The sequence below is a fragment of the Myxine glutinosa genome, chromosome 5 (assembly GCF_964187855.1).
Source record: "Myxine glutinosa chromosome 5, kmMyxGlut1.1, whole genome shotgun sequence".
Taxonomy (NCBI): Eukaryota; Metazoa; Chordata; class Myxini; order Myxiniformes; family Myxinidae; genus Myxine; species Myxine glutinosa.
The window spans coordinates 125447702-125461671 of record NC_136265.1 but is presented as its reverse complement, the minus strand read 5'-3'; the positions used below and the strand labels follow the sequence as shown (position 1 = coordinate 125461671).

Sequence of the window (13970 nt, the reverse complement as noted above, 5' to 3'; positions counted from 1 at the left end):
ATTATGGGCACATTTTTTAACATTTCAAATGACACATTTCAAACATACAATCAACATTGGGGAATGCATCAAATATGTAACGATTTTATGGATTTTACCCCGGTTCATGGTGGAGACTTAGATCACACAAAATGAGAATAATTTTTTGTAACAACATTTGATATTGGGTCATTCCTGGTGGAACATTTTGGCATCGTTGAACTTTCCTTTAGGTGGGAAGCGTGGAGGGCCGGGTGTGGGAGGAGGAAGGGGGGGTGGGGGGGGGGGGGGGTTGGGGAAGGGGAAACTTGATCCGAATGGAATTTTTTATTACCCCCGCCACCGATGTTGGTTATGTTTTCACCCCGGTCTGTGTGTTTCATCTCAAAAAGTTGATTTTTGCTCAAAAAGTTGATTCGGACGGAATTTGGTGGGTGGAGTGGAGAGGTTGAGTATGCGACAAGGAGGAATTAATTAAACTTCGGTGAAGATCCGGATCTGAGGAATTTTTCAAGTGATTCGTCAGCATCAAGAGATCAGGCTAAAACCGGTATAAAGCACGATATCTCAAAAAGTTGTTGACGGATTAGGACAAAACTTTGTGGAGAGGTTGGGTGTGTGACAAGAAGGAATCGATTCGATTTTGGTGAAGATGCGAATCCGGATTCGGATCAGAGAATTTTTTAATTTTTTAAAGTGATACTTCAGCATTGAGTGATGGGACCAAAAACGATATGTAGCATGATATTTCAAAAAGTTGTTGACGGATTCGGACAAAACTTTGTGGACAGGTTGGGTATGTGACAAGAAGGAATGGATTCGATTTTGGTGAAGATGCGAATCCGGATTCGGATCAGAGAATTTTTTAATTTTTTAAAGTGATACTTCAGCATTGAGTGATGGGACCAAAAACGATATGTAGCATGATATTTCAAAAAGTTGTTGACGGATTCGGACAAAACTTTGTGGACAGGTTGGGTATGTGACAAGAAGGAATCGATTCGATTTTGGTGAAGATGCGAATCCGGATTCGGATCAGAGAGTTTTTTAATTTTTTAAAGTGATACTTCAGCATTGAGTGATGGGACCAAAAACGATATGTAGCATGATATTTCAAAAAGTTGTTGACGGATTCGGACAAAACTTTGTGGACAGGTTGGGTATGTGACAAGAAGGAATCGATTCGATTTTGGTGAAGATGCGAATCCGGATTCGGATCAGAGAGTTTTTAATTTTTTAAAGTGATACTTCAGCATTGAGTGATGGGACCAAAAACGATATGTAGCATGATATTTCAAAAAGTTGTTGACGGATTCGGACAAAACTTTGTGGACAGGTTGGGTGTGTGACAAGAAGGAATCGATTCGATTTTGGTGAAGATGCGAATCCGGATTCGGATCAGAGAGTTTTTAATTTTTTAAAGTGATACTTCAGCATTGAGTGATGGGACCAAAAACGATATGTAGCATGATATTTCAAAAAGTTGTTGACGGATTCGGACAAAACTTTGTGGACAGGTTGGGTGTGTGACAAGAAGGAATCGATTCGATTTTGGTGAAGATGCGAATCCGGATTCGGATCAGAGAATTTTTTAATTTTTTTAAGTGATACTTCAGCATTGAGTGATGGGACCAAAAACGATATGTAGCATGATATTTCAAAAAGTTGTTGACGGATTCGGACAAAACCTTGTGGACAGGTTGGGTGTGTGACAAGAAGGAATCGATTCGATTTTGGTGAAGATGCGAATCCGGATTCGGATCAGAGAATTTTTTAATTTTTTTAAAGTGATACTTCAGCATTGAGTGATGGGACCAAAAACGATATGTAGCATGATATTTCAAAAAGTTGTTGACGGATTCGGACAAAACTTTGTGGACAGGTTGGGTATGTGACAAGAAGGAATGGATTCGATTTTGGTGAAGATGCGGATCCCGATTCGCATCAGAGAATTTAAAAAAAAATTATTTAAGTGATACTTCAGCATTGAGTGATGGGACCAAAAACGATATGTAGCGTGATATTTCAAAAAGTTGTGGACGACTTTTGACGAAACTTGGTGGATGAGTTGGCTTGGCGAAAAGAAGAAGCCGATTAGATTTTAGTTTAGGTCCGAATCCAGATCTGGTCTATCAGTGGGATACAAAACGTAAACTGTTCAGCTTGGCCGAGGTATGCTCTCTGCCGAGTGCCCTGTGTACATTTCCGGCCATCTTGAATTGTGTCTCCAACATCAAGCAATCTTCCTCGACAGAGCTGCTAAACCAATCACCATGAAGTTTCTCAGACAGCTTCAGCATCCCCAGGTGGTATTGAAGTGCAAGTTTTGAAGCGTCTGCTCTAAATAATCAGGAAACTGGCGAAAAATACTATTCATACTCAGGAAATACTGGAATATGTTAGGTTATCACAAAATACTGAAATTTGACAAAGAAGTACCTCTCTATATGTATTTTGGCCTGCTGGTGCTGATTGGGTCACAAAAAGCAACATATTTCATATATTTTCTTTCCTGGTGACTATGGATTTGGGCTCGATTTTTCCAGAAACGTTTGTCTGTCTGTGAGCAGGATGTCTCAAAAAGTTATGGATGGATTCGGACGAAATTTTGTTTTTTGTCCCTGCTTTTTCGATTTGGATTTTGTCCTTTTGATTTTCACATTTTTTTTTCGAATTTTCGTTTTCGATTTTGTCCCTGCTCTCCATCTTGTTGTCCCGCTCCCTTTATCATATGTTTTATGTGTCAGTTTGTCTTTTTGTGATCAATGTTAGCACCTACAGGAGCCTCGACCTTGATTACAAATAATAAATAAATAAAAAACCTGGTGGACAGGTTAGTTGTCTGAGAATGACGAATTGACAAGACTTTGGTGAAGATCCGAATGCAGACCCGGCCTATCAGTGGATGTTGAGCCTGGTATGCGCTGCAGCGAGTCCCGTTCTAGTAATTATAATTACTAGCCTAGTTATGTCGTTTGACATAGGGATGCACATCATGTACACTCACGGGACACCAAACGACTGCAGCAGGTTCACCATGGGGCTTTTACAATGACGTCAGAGAAGTCCGGAGCCAATCAAAACCGTTCTTCCTCATTATTGACAACGCCTCTGCCAAGAAATGAATCCTGCAGTCAGGCCCACCTGCACTGCCTCTAATGGTGAGATTCACCACTGTTTAATAAATAATACCTGCATTTAAAGCAGGAAACTTTTCCATCTACCTTTTTGGCAAACAGGCAATTATAGTTAACGCCCAGGTGCTTCTTGTTTTGACGTGTAATCTTATTTAATAATACATTTGCATAAATACAGCATAAGTACTGCAGTGAAAATGCCACGGCGTTTACCGTGCGTGGCCAGGTATGGCGTGCACACACATCCGCTATTCCACTTAAATAACGAGTGGAAACAACGGAGCGAGTCGCTCTCACAAACACACTCCATGAATACGAAATAATGAGGTGGCCCAAAGAGCAATATACGTCTTGACAAGTCATTTCATGTTGCTCACTGTACACACCTGACTTCTCAAATCTCCTTTAATTGTCCGGTTCTGGGAGCTAGGTGAATCACATGTGCACCTTTTCCAGATACAGGTACGACTAATGATCTCACTGATGGAGGTATAGACGTGTATCTATTAATGAGGGTCGTTCCTTCTCTTTTGCGGACGTACAATATGGACTCTGATGGACTTTCCCGCTCATTATCCTTCAGCGAGTACACGTGTCTCCACTACTTATGCCGACCACGTTACATTCGCACCTTGTAATTACACACACCTGATTGTCATGTCTGTGGCTCTCCGTTACCTTCGTCCCCTTGCACCACAACTCCTCCAGGCTCTCCCGGGCCTCCAAAAAGCTGATAAAGCTCATATATTATCGAGATCAGTTTTACCCCTGGTGAACGACGACATCATGCCAGAGATCGTACGGCGTGATGACGTCATCGATGGCCAAAACTGAAGGTAGAATTTAGTGCAAACCAGGACCCATCAGGAGTGTTTTAATGTTTATAAAAGACTTGTTCAACAAACTTCCGAGAATATATTCGTGCAAATTAGCAATTACCATGAGGGATTCCCTGTGTGCAGGACATGAATGAGATGGATTTTAACGTGGGGCCATCTTTTTATTACGTACGCAAACATGGCTGAATATTGGACACGCTTGCCCCCCAACCTGCTTTCCCTTTTCGATCCCATCCCTCCCATAACCCCCTGTACCCCTCCCCATATTCTTCCCCAATATCTACCTTTTGCTAACATTATTTTTCTTATACCCCTATGGGCACAGGTATTCTTGTGTGCTCTGTATAGGTTTATCGGACACCTTTAGAGAGTGGTTGTGTGGTTATTTTCCAAACCGCTTCCTCAAAATTATTTTCCAAAGAATCCTTTGATCCTGTAACGTGTTTATGAGCATTATGTATTGTGGGTTTAAGGAAGCCTCGTTTATCGGGTTAAATATCCAAAATCCCTTGATTGCCCCTCAAAGTGAAGTGAAAAGCGGGGTTAAGCAATAGGTTCACCTCTGTCTGTCCGTCCGTCGACAAATGTCAGTTTATGATCGAGGAACAACTTGATTTCAATTGAATGTTATATTTCGAACACGAATCGGAAAACGAATCAGTAGATCAGTTTTAATTGGAATTTGATTAAATTGGAATACCTTGAAGTATTGGAGATAGAAGGGTGTTGGGATATTCGCAGGACTTTTAGGTACCTTGAGTATGTATCGGTGATTGGGTGCATCTGTGCAGAGTCTCGTGTCTGCGTGGGTCTGGCTAAGGAGTGGTGTGTGGTTGTTCTACGTTTCTCACCCAGGAACCACCTTCGCCCACTCCCCCAACCACCTGGACGAAAGAAAGAAAAAAAACACAAACCATTTTTTTTGCCTTTTATTGGTTTTATTTTCCCCTTTTTATTTTCACACAATTGGGATATCTTTGGGTGTGCCTCATCCCCATTCATCCCTTCATTCCCCCAATGAGATTGCATTGTTTTAATGAATAGATTTAGTCTGGTGTTGATGTGGCGCAGGCAGGATGGACCGAATGGCCTCCTCTTGCGTCTAATTTCCTTGTGGGATGTCCTTGTGTAGTTTATCAGTACTTCAGCTCAGAATTCTTCCCGATCGCACATGTGCAGAGACGAGTGAGCTAAATTGTGTAAGCGGTGAAGCCACTTCAATATTGGCTATGTCCAGTCTTCCATCCGTCCAGCAAAAATGAGGAAGAAGGATCTTTCCAACTCACCGTGTTGAATTCAAAATAGTCCGGCAGCTACGCTAAATATAGCATAACAATTGTGCATTTTGTGAGGAAAGCACCAAATTTGGCACACTAGTGGACAATCATATTATGTAAAGATCTGGATATTGGGCCATCTCAGATTCAGAGATTTGATTTTTGCAAGATTTGCAGATTTTGCAGATTTGCAAGCTGAGATTGCAACGCCAGGGACGGCCGACTCCTTCCTGCGAGCTGCCCACGTCACCCGCACAAGAAGAGCTCATCAAATCACTGCAACGGCACTGCACATCCTGCAACACCGTGCGTATGAACGCCACTGTATGACATATGCTGATGATGCAGAAGACCTGCCTGAGTTCGAAGACTGGTGTCACCAGAGAGGAGAAGACATTCCCAACTTTCAGTACTGGGCAACTGTGCTGGAACTAGAGATGTTGGTACTGGTCTACGTGCGTTCTCTGCGGCAGGCTTCATTCACGATGTACCTTGATGCCCTGACGGAACTGGTCCCATGGTTCCATGCCTTAGACCACACACACTATGCCAGGTGGGTCCCTGTTCACCCGAGGGACATGGTTGCACTCCCAATGAAGCACCCAGATGTATCCAGAGAATTCAGGGCTGGCAACTTCACTGTACAGAAGACGAAGAAGGTGTTCTCTTCGATCCCAATCGACCAGGCGCATGAACAGAATAACGCCTGCATCAAAGGAGATGGTGGAGCAGTCGGCCTCACTGACAACCCAAGTGCCCTGCGGCGTTGGATGATTGCCGGGCCAGAAGTTGCCAGGGCCATAGAAGAGTTCCAAGATGGCCATCAACACTGGGAGAGGCGAGAGGACACACGTCATCACGACCAGATACCAAGTGTGCAGACCTCTTTCGCCAAGGATGTCCGCGCCCTTGTCAGCGTCATAGAAGAGCTTGGCAACCCCTTTGAGGAAGAGAGCATGGATCTGGTTGTCCTTGACACAAAGCAAATTGCAGGTCCTGCTGCAGTTGAGACTGTCAGGAATGTGAAGAAGATTGGCCAAGAGCAGTTCCAGGCTTTCACCAGAGAATGCCTGGTGGAAAGGACCAAGCCAATTGATGATGCAATTCGTCGGAACAAGCTGAAGGCGTCATTTTGGGAAATGGCTGCCACAGCCATCAGGGGCTGAATTTGAGATGGCCCAATATCCAAATCTGTTCATAATAGGATAGTCTACTCGTGTGCCAAATTTGGTGCTTTCCTCACAAAATGCACAATTGTTATGCTAAGTTGCCCCACTAAGGATAATTGAAGGGGGTTCAAAAGGGTAATTTTTTTTGGGGGGATACAGAATCGAGGCTCGTGTAAGAGCAAGCACAATGTTCCAGAGGCGGGAGAAAAGAGGAATGAAAGAGTGAAGGTGAGCAGAGAGTCTTGATTTTGGCAGTTTAATCATAAGAGGGTTGCTGGCAGATCTTGTGGGACCTGTAGGAATATTTGGGGGACAGAGCACTGATAGAGCTGGGGGAGCAAGACTGGAGAAGAGTCGGCAGAAGACAGAAAGACCACCAACCTGCCTGCGGTGAGTTAGTCTCAGGCCCTCGGAGTTAGTCTCATCGCGGGAGCTCCAATGATTCTGAAAGCTTTGGTTTCAACAGCATGAAGCCGAGCTAGGTGTGAGGCAGGAGCACCAGCCCAGAGGGGGGAACAGTATTCCATTGAGTTGCGGATGAAAGCCTTGTATGTGGTGAGAAGCTCAGAAGTGAAATTCTAAATGGGTAATATATTGTTGCGGATATGAGGATTGCATTTTTTTGATTGTGTTGTATTATATTGGAAATGGTGATGAACATTGTTTGAATATGGCCCCTCCTGCCTCCAGAGTTGTGTAAAGGTAAACAGGGCGTCTCGGTAGTTAATTACATGAAACACCACATTGAAGGACACGATAAAACCCTTGTTCAGTAGCTTATATCTTATTATGTGTTTTAGAGTAAGGCCTTGTCTTCCATTAGAATGACACTCCATTGCACCGAATCAATTAAGAATAGCTCCCCTTCAATAATTCCATTTCCCAGCCAAACTCTCCATCTGTGGGTAAAGCAGTTCACAAGCGTGGGGTGCACGCCCTCTCATTTCGCTGCGATAGTGAATATGTGCTCCGTGCTCTGTTTGAACAGGAGGGGCGGGGTCGCCAGGGAGAGGCAAGCCCAGGGCGCGCCACGAAGGGCGGGGCTGTTCAGCCCCATGCCCAAATAAGGAAACAAGCCCGTGACTCGCCACGAGGGGCGTGCCATCGGCGCCATGCCCAAATAAGGAGACAAGCCCGTGGGATTACCATACAAGGTCACGAAACAGAGCACGGGGGGGAGGGCGGTACCGAAACCGAGGAGGGCGTGTCAGACCCGCGCTGAAGGTTTGAAGAGAAGGGTGCGACGATCGCTGGGACAAGCGACACCAGAGATACGGCAGATGAGTCCAGGTGCGTAAGAGGGTTGGCAGTCCACCGGGAGAGAGTTCAGAGTTGCACCGGAGTTGCGTGAGAGATACGAAAAGCCTTTGACAAAGAGCCGCTTCAACCAGCCCCGTTTCAACCAGCCGCGTGAAGCCCTGACGGGGCAGCGAGTGACCCTGCCGGCGTGCGCTGTAAAGCCAAATACAAGGAGCTGCCGGCGTGCGCTGTAAAGCCGAATACAAGGAGCTGCCGGCGTGCGCTGTAAAGCCAAATACAAGGAGCTGCCGGCTCCTCGCTTCCCGCCCGGAGTGGACCTGCTCGCTGTGCCCTGTGATCCCACCTGCTCATCCCTCCAAGCGATTCCTACCCTTCCATCCATTTGCGTACGTGAGTTTGTTCTGTTCGTGCTGTCCTGGGTAGTAAACTAAGTCAGTATAAGCTAGTAATTTGCACTGTGTTACCTGCTTTTTCATGTCCGCTGTAAATACCCGTGACTGCTCTTTTTGCTTATGTGTGTGTAAATAATAATAAACCCCGTTACTCTTCTGTACGTCTTCTTCTTCTTCCTCTTTGCATTCGTCGTCTTAGTCTTTTCCACATTGAATATCTGTGGCGCGATACGGCCAACGTTTGGGTGAATCGGGTTTAGTCGGGGAACAACTGTTCGGCCGCGGTACCTCCGCTCGGTAAACAACATCCATATCCGCGGACCGTAACAAATATATATATATATATATATATATATATATATATATATATATATATATATATATATATATATATATATACACACAGTATATACACAGTATATACACATATACACAATTCTCTGAAATTCAAAGAACTGCTAACTGCATGAAGCAATGTCACTGCTACATTGCTAGAATGAAGAGCTGGCATCCCTGCCCGTGAAGGTTGGTGTCGATCTGCATATCCCTACAGGTAGATCAATGGACGGAATCAACAGGAACATTCAATGGCCTATGCTAACTGCCCTGGCAAGCAAGAAAAGCTGACTTTTCGGGTGTTAACCCTTCATCGAGGCAAAAGAGGGTGCTGCAGATAGCTCCACTCCTAACCGCAGCGCCAGTCACTCTTTCTACCCACTCAATGACTCACTCACTCATATAAATGTTTAGCACTTTCTGGGTGGGCTAGAAAGTTGAAACTTGTCATTCTATCGTCACTCGAAACCATGACTACAAGAAGAAAAATCACAAAAATGTCCATAAATGTCAGTAAATGAAAATCTTCGCAAACAATACAATACATACAATACAAAAATCTGAATCCAATACATTCAGAACTCCGCTGCCCGTCTACTCACCCATTCCCGGACCCGTGACCACATCACCCCCGTCCTTTACAAGCTTCACTGGCTCCCCATCCCCCAGAGAATCCAGTACAAAATCCTCCTCTTGACATACAAAGCCCTCCATAACCTGGCCCCATCCTACCTGGCTGACCTCCTCTCCAGACACACTCCCACCCGCAACCTCCGCTCTGCTGGTACCAACCTCCTGACCCCCTCCATCCGGACCAAATTCAGATCCTGGGGGGACAGGGCCTTCTCCATCGCTGCTCCCACCCTCTGGAACTCACTACCTCACACCATCAGAGACTCCTCCTCACTCACCACATTCAAAACATCACTAAAGACCCACCTGTTCAACACTGCATTCAACATTCAACCCACAGCATTTAACCCCTGACTATCTCTTCTCCTTCTCCCTCCTTTTGCTTTAAATATTTCCCTATTAGTCTAGTAGGAAGACTAGGTCCCCCTGCACCCCCCGGAGATATACTTCTAATCAGTGTTTCTAGATTGGAAAACATGTGTAGAAAATGACTAGCTATGGCCCCAAGCTGAAAAAATGTCCCACATACCATTTTTATGCAAATTACTGCTGCCATTATCAAAAAAACGATTTTTGACATATCTCAGCCAATATTGCAGATAATTGAAAAATGAAGGTGTCTAGACCCATGTTTTGAAGGGCATAGATCATGATAGAACTATTCATAACATGATTACATGTGTCTATGGTATACTAGTATGCATATTAATGCTGTAATTACAAAATAATCAGTTTTACAAATGATAAGGATACGTTAATACTGCAGATAACTTAACATGGTACATAAGGGGTCTAAACCCAGGTATTTTCAAGGTTAAATGTCAACAAGATGCTCCTGAGTCTTGCATAGGGGCGGGACATTGGCAGTAACATTGGTACCACTCAACTTTTCTTCCCACCATTGACTTTGTATTGCGAGAGATTTTCACTTGCTTATTTAAAGGTTTCTCACCCAGCCCACGTAAAATCTACCAACTCCTGCTGTTAACTCCCAAACATATTTTTTTATGTTATCCAATCACAGTGCAGAAATGACAGACTAGAGATCCAAATTAGTGCTGCTATAGCTGCCATTTTACATTTCCATCCATGTAACATGCGCGCTCGCGCGCTCGTATCAATTGGTAATGTCGCGCGCTCGTATCAATTGGTAACGTTGATGTTATTGAATACCTCAGTTGAAAGTTCAGTCTTCCATTCCATCTGTGTGTTGTTCTTGGTATTCATCCTCCAATCTAGCCAGGTAAGATGCTAACTATAATGTTACTCACACTCTTGACTTCAGTTTCTGCATGAAATCATAAACAGGCAGAATAACAGCTGAGCCAGCTAGCACCATGTTAGCTAACGTTAAAGCTAGCCTCATCTATGTACAGTATGTTCCTAATGTCGGTGTAACTTAAACTTTTGTTAATGCCAAACATGAGACATATCTGTTGACTTCTGTATATGAATTGAACCAGAAAGAGGCACGACAGCTGAGCTAGCTACAGTAACTTAGCACAATGTTTCATTGGCCTAGATAGCTAACGTTAGTGTGGAAGAATTTAGATGTTTTAGCTATTAGCACTTTTGATGCCACTAAACATGGTTTAGTCAGCTAAAAAGTACCCTAGTGTAGAACATGACTCAGAACCTCTGTTACCTCACTGAAAACTCAGAGCCTCCTTTCACAGGCACTTTTAACATCATTCGTGATTTCTTATTTGTCATTTAACAGTGATGGTAGACATCGACAGCAAGCATGCCCAAAAGAAAACGGAGTGTAGAACCTGCAGCCCAAAGCTCTCCTCCTACATGCATCCTTCATGTACCATCCATGTCTGATCATGGGGATTTCACGCCCCTCCGTAAAATTAAAGGATCTGCTTCAGAAAAACTGCAACTGCTTCAAAAGATCCGGGATAGACGTCTCAACCAACCGCATGACTCCCCATGTCGTATGCAATCAGTATGTGATCAGATCCCGGCAACTCTTCCTGATGACCTAGAAAGAGTAGGATATCACAGCAAGTGTTATAAGCACTTTGTCCGCCACTTTCATCGTCTGGGAGATGATACAGAACCAGGGCCATCAACCTCATCATGGCATCACTCTCCTCGTAAACCAGGAGGTTCTGCTGAACCCATCTTCCCGCCAGAGTGTATATTTTGTGAGAAAGTTGAGACCAAAGATGCTCATCGCAATACTGAGAGGCCTACAACCTTCCCATCCTTTAAAAACAAAGAAAATGCATGGGAGCAAATCGAAACACGGGCTGAGAAAATGGGTCTCTATCGACTCCATCGAAAGGTGAAAAACAAAGACCTCTTTGCATGTGAGGCCAAACACCATCCGTCATGTTTTAAAGCTTTCCGCACAGCATTCTACAACTATGAGCGTGCGATTCACAGAGCCGAAGCACCAAAGGAGCAGGCTTGCATGTCAGCCGCCCATGAAAAGGCATTCAACTCAGTACTGGAACACATTCAAACCCAGGTCATCCAGCAGAATAAAGTTCTACAGCTTTCTTCCTTGCGCTTGCTCTATGTCGAGGAACTGAAACTGAATGGATATGAGAACTCAAATTATCGGTCAGAGAAACTACTGAAACGCCTACAGAATGACCCAATCAAGGAGCATATCCACTTCACGAAGGTTGATCATGACAAATGTGATGTCATTTCTTTCTGGCTTGTGCACAGCTCAAACATAACAGTTTCCAATGCTCTCGCACGAGCATTCACACTCGGAAGCAACACCAATGACGACAACAAAAAGCAGATGTGCCAGCTTCTTCTGAAAGTGTGGAGTGGACAAGAGGCAGCTACCAGGCTGGAGAGAACAGAGATGGCTGTGCTGATCGTGGAGGGGAAGGCCCACCAACTTGCCTCAACGAATGGCAAGGTAAAATTGAAAGCCCTTCGTGAATGGCGATTCAATTTGTAATTTTTCCTGAAAAAAAGGTGATTACCTGTGATGTTTGTCTAGATCTGAAACTGGCAGTGACTGGTGATTGAAATGCGGTGCCTTTTTGTGTTTCAGGTCGAGGTACGTGAACTCCCCACGATCTACAGCAACCAGGAAGAGACTGATACCAGGGTGGTTCTGTACCTCCATCATGCTGCTACCATCGGATACAAGAACGCTGTAGTCAGAACACCGGACACAGACATCCTCCTGATCCTGCTCCACCATGCCCACAACATCAAGCTGACGGTGTACCTGGATACAGGGTCAGGGAAGCATCGCCAACTTGTCAACGTCTCTGAGCTGGCAGAATCCCTGGGAGAGGACTACTGTGCCACTCTCCTGGGGTACTATGTGTTCAGCGGAGAAGACTGCACCAGTGCCTTCAAAGGGAAGGGAAAAGTCGGGCCCTTGAAAAAGCTGGAGAAGAATCCCAGGTTTCACAGGGCATTCGGTGAACTGGGTGACAACTGGGATGCCAACCCTGAGGTGGAGAGGCAGTTAGAAAAATTCACCTGTGTGATGTACGGCCAGAGTCGCGAGTCATCAGTGGACATTGTCCGTGCCAAGCTGCTACGAAAAATGGTGGGAGAGGACAAGACCCTCACATCCAAGTCCAAGGTTGATCTGGCTCGCCTTCCTCCATGCCAGTCTGCCCTGAAGCCGCACATCCAGCGTGTGAACCACCGCGTAGCATTGTACAAAAGAGCCGATCAACCTATCATCGAAAAGCCAAAACCTTATGAGGAGCAAGGATGGATAAGGACTGATGAAGGACTGTTGAAACCAATGTGGTCCAGTGGTCCCATCCTACCAACCTCACTGGTGGATCTTCTGAACACAGGAGAGCACGAAGAGGAGGAGGAAGAGGAAGGAGAAGAAGAGTTTGACTCTGACGATTTCGATGAAAATGATGATGACTGACTCAGTGTAGAATCACTAATGCTAATGATGTTTATCTAAAACAAGCAAGAGAAGGGTGGTCACATTGAGTGCTAGGACTATTTTGACAGTTGTAATATTTAGAAAAATAAAACTTTGTGTTAACGTCTGTGTAGACGGACCTTAATATGAGTCTATTATTTCGTAAAACTGTGATTATTTTGTAAATAAAGCACTAATTAGCATACTAGTATACCATAGACACATGTAATCATGTTATGAATAGTTCTATCATGATCTATGCCCTTCAAAACATGGGTCTAGACACCTTCATTTTTCAATTATCTGCAATATTGGCTGAGATATGTCAAAAATCGTTTTTTTGATAATGGCAGCAGTAATTTGCATAAAAATGGTATGTGGGACATTGTTTCAGCTTGGGGCCATAGCTAGTCATTTTCTACACATTTTTTCCAATCTAGAAACACTGATTAGAAGTATATCTCCGGGGGGTGCAGGGGGACCTAGTCTTCCTACTAGACTATATTGATTCTTGTCTTTTTGCAATTTTGGTTTTCATGTATTGTTATGCATTATGTTTTCCACTCTGTCAAAGCGCCTTTGGGCTACTTGAAAAGCGCTATACAAAATAAATGAATTATTATTATTATTATAACAAAAGATGGCCCGGGAAGGCTCGCTCGCCCGACCGGGAGAGGAGCGGAGCTTCGACTGTATAAATAAAGAGCCTGTAATGCTCATTCATTTAATTGATTTGTGTGGCGTCAAATTCTGTCAAATTTCTGTGTAGAATTCAAAAATTGATATACAGTCAAATTTGTGTGGAGCGACCGCTCAAGGGAGAAAGAAAAAGTGGCTTTTATAGAGAGGTGGTCTTTCTGTACAGGTTTGCAGCCGCCATCTTGGGCACAATTTTCCTGCAGTACAGCGACGATATTCAAGCACAAGTAACCAAATGTATACAGTAAGCAAACCCACCTTTGTGACCTTCATTATCTCCACCACCGAAGGTGGAGAGAGGTTATGTTTTCACCTCTGTCTGTATGTCTAACTGTGAGCAGGATATCGGAAAAAGTTGCGGACAGATTCGGACGG

General features: G+C 44.3%; 1 protein-coding gene across 1 annotated transcript; it reads left to right on the top strand.

The window, feature by feature from the left end:
* Positions 1 to 11797: 11797 nt before the first annotated feature.
* On the top strand, positions 11798 to 13041 carry LOC144892058 (uncharacterized). The gene is made up of 2 exons (XM_078777210.1): positions 11798 to 11909; positions 12048 to 13041. The coding sequence occupies exons 1-2, from the start codon at positions 11853 to 11855 to the stop codon at positions 12894 to 12896; spliced, it is 906 nt and encodes a 301-aa protein (XP_078633336.1). The 5' UTR covers positions 11798 to 11852; the 3' UTR covers positions 12897 to 13041.
* The last annotated feature ends 929 nt before the right edge of the window (positions 13042 to 13970 follow it).

Bases quoted from the DNA above. Each gene is read 5' to 3' on its own strand.
- LOC144892058 (XM_078777210.1), top strand. From the start codon at position 11,853: ATGGCTGTGCTGATCGTGGAGGGGAAGGCCCACCAACTTGCCTCAACG. The intron at 11,910-12,047 runs GTAAAATTGAAA...TTTGTGTTTCAG, and splicing joins TTGCCTCAACGAATGGCAAG to GTCGAGGTACGTGAACTCCC.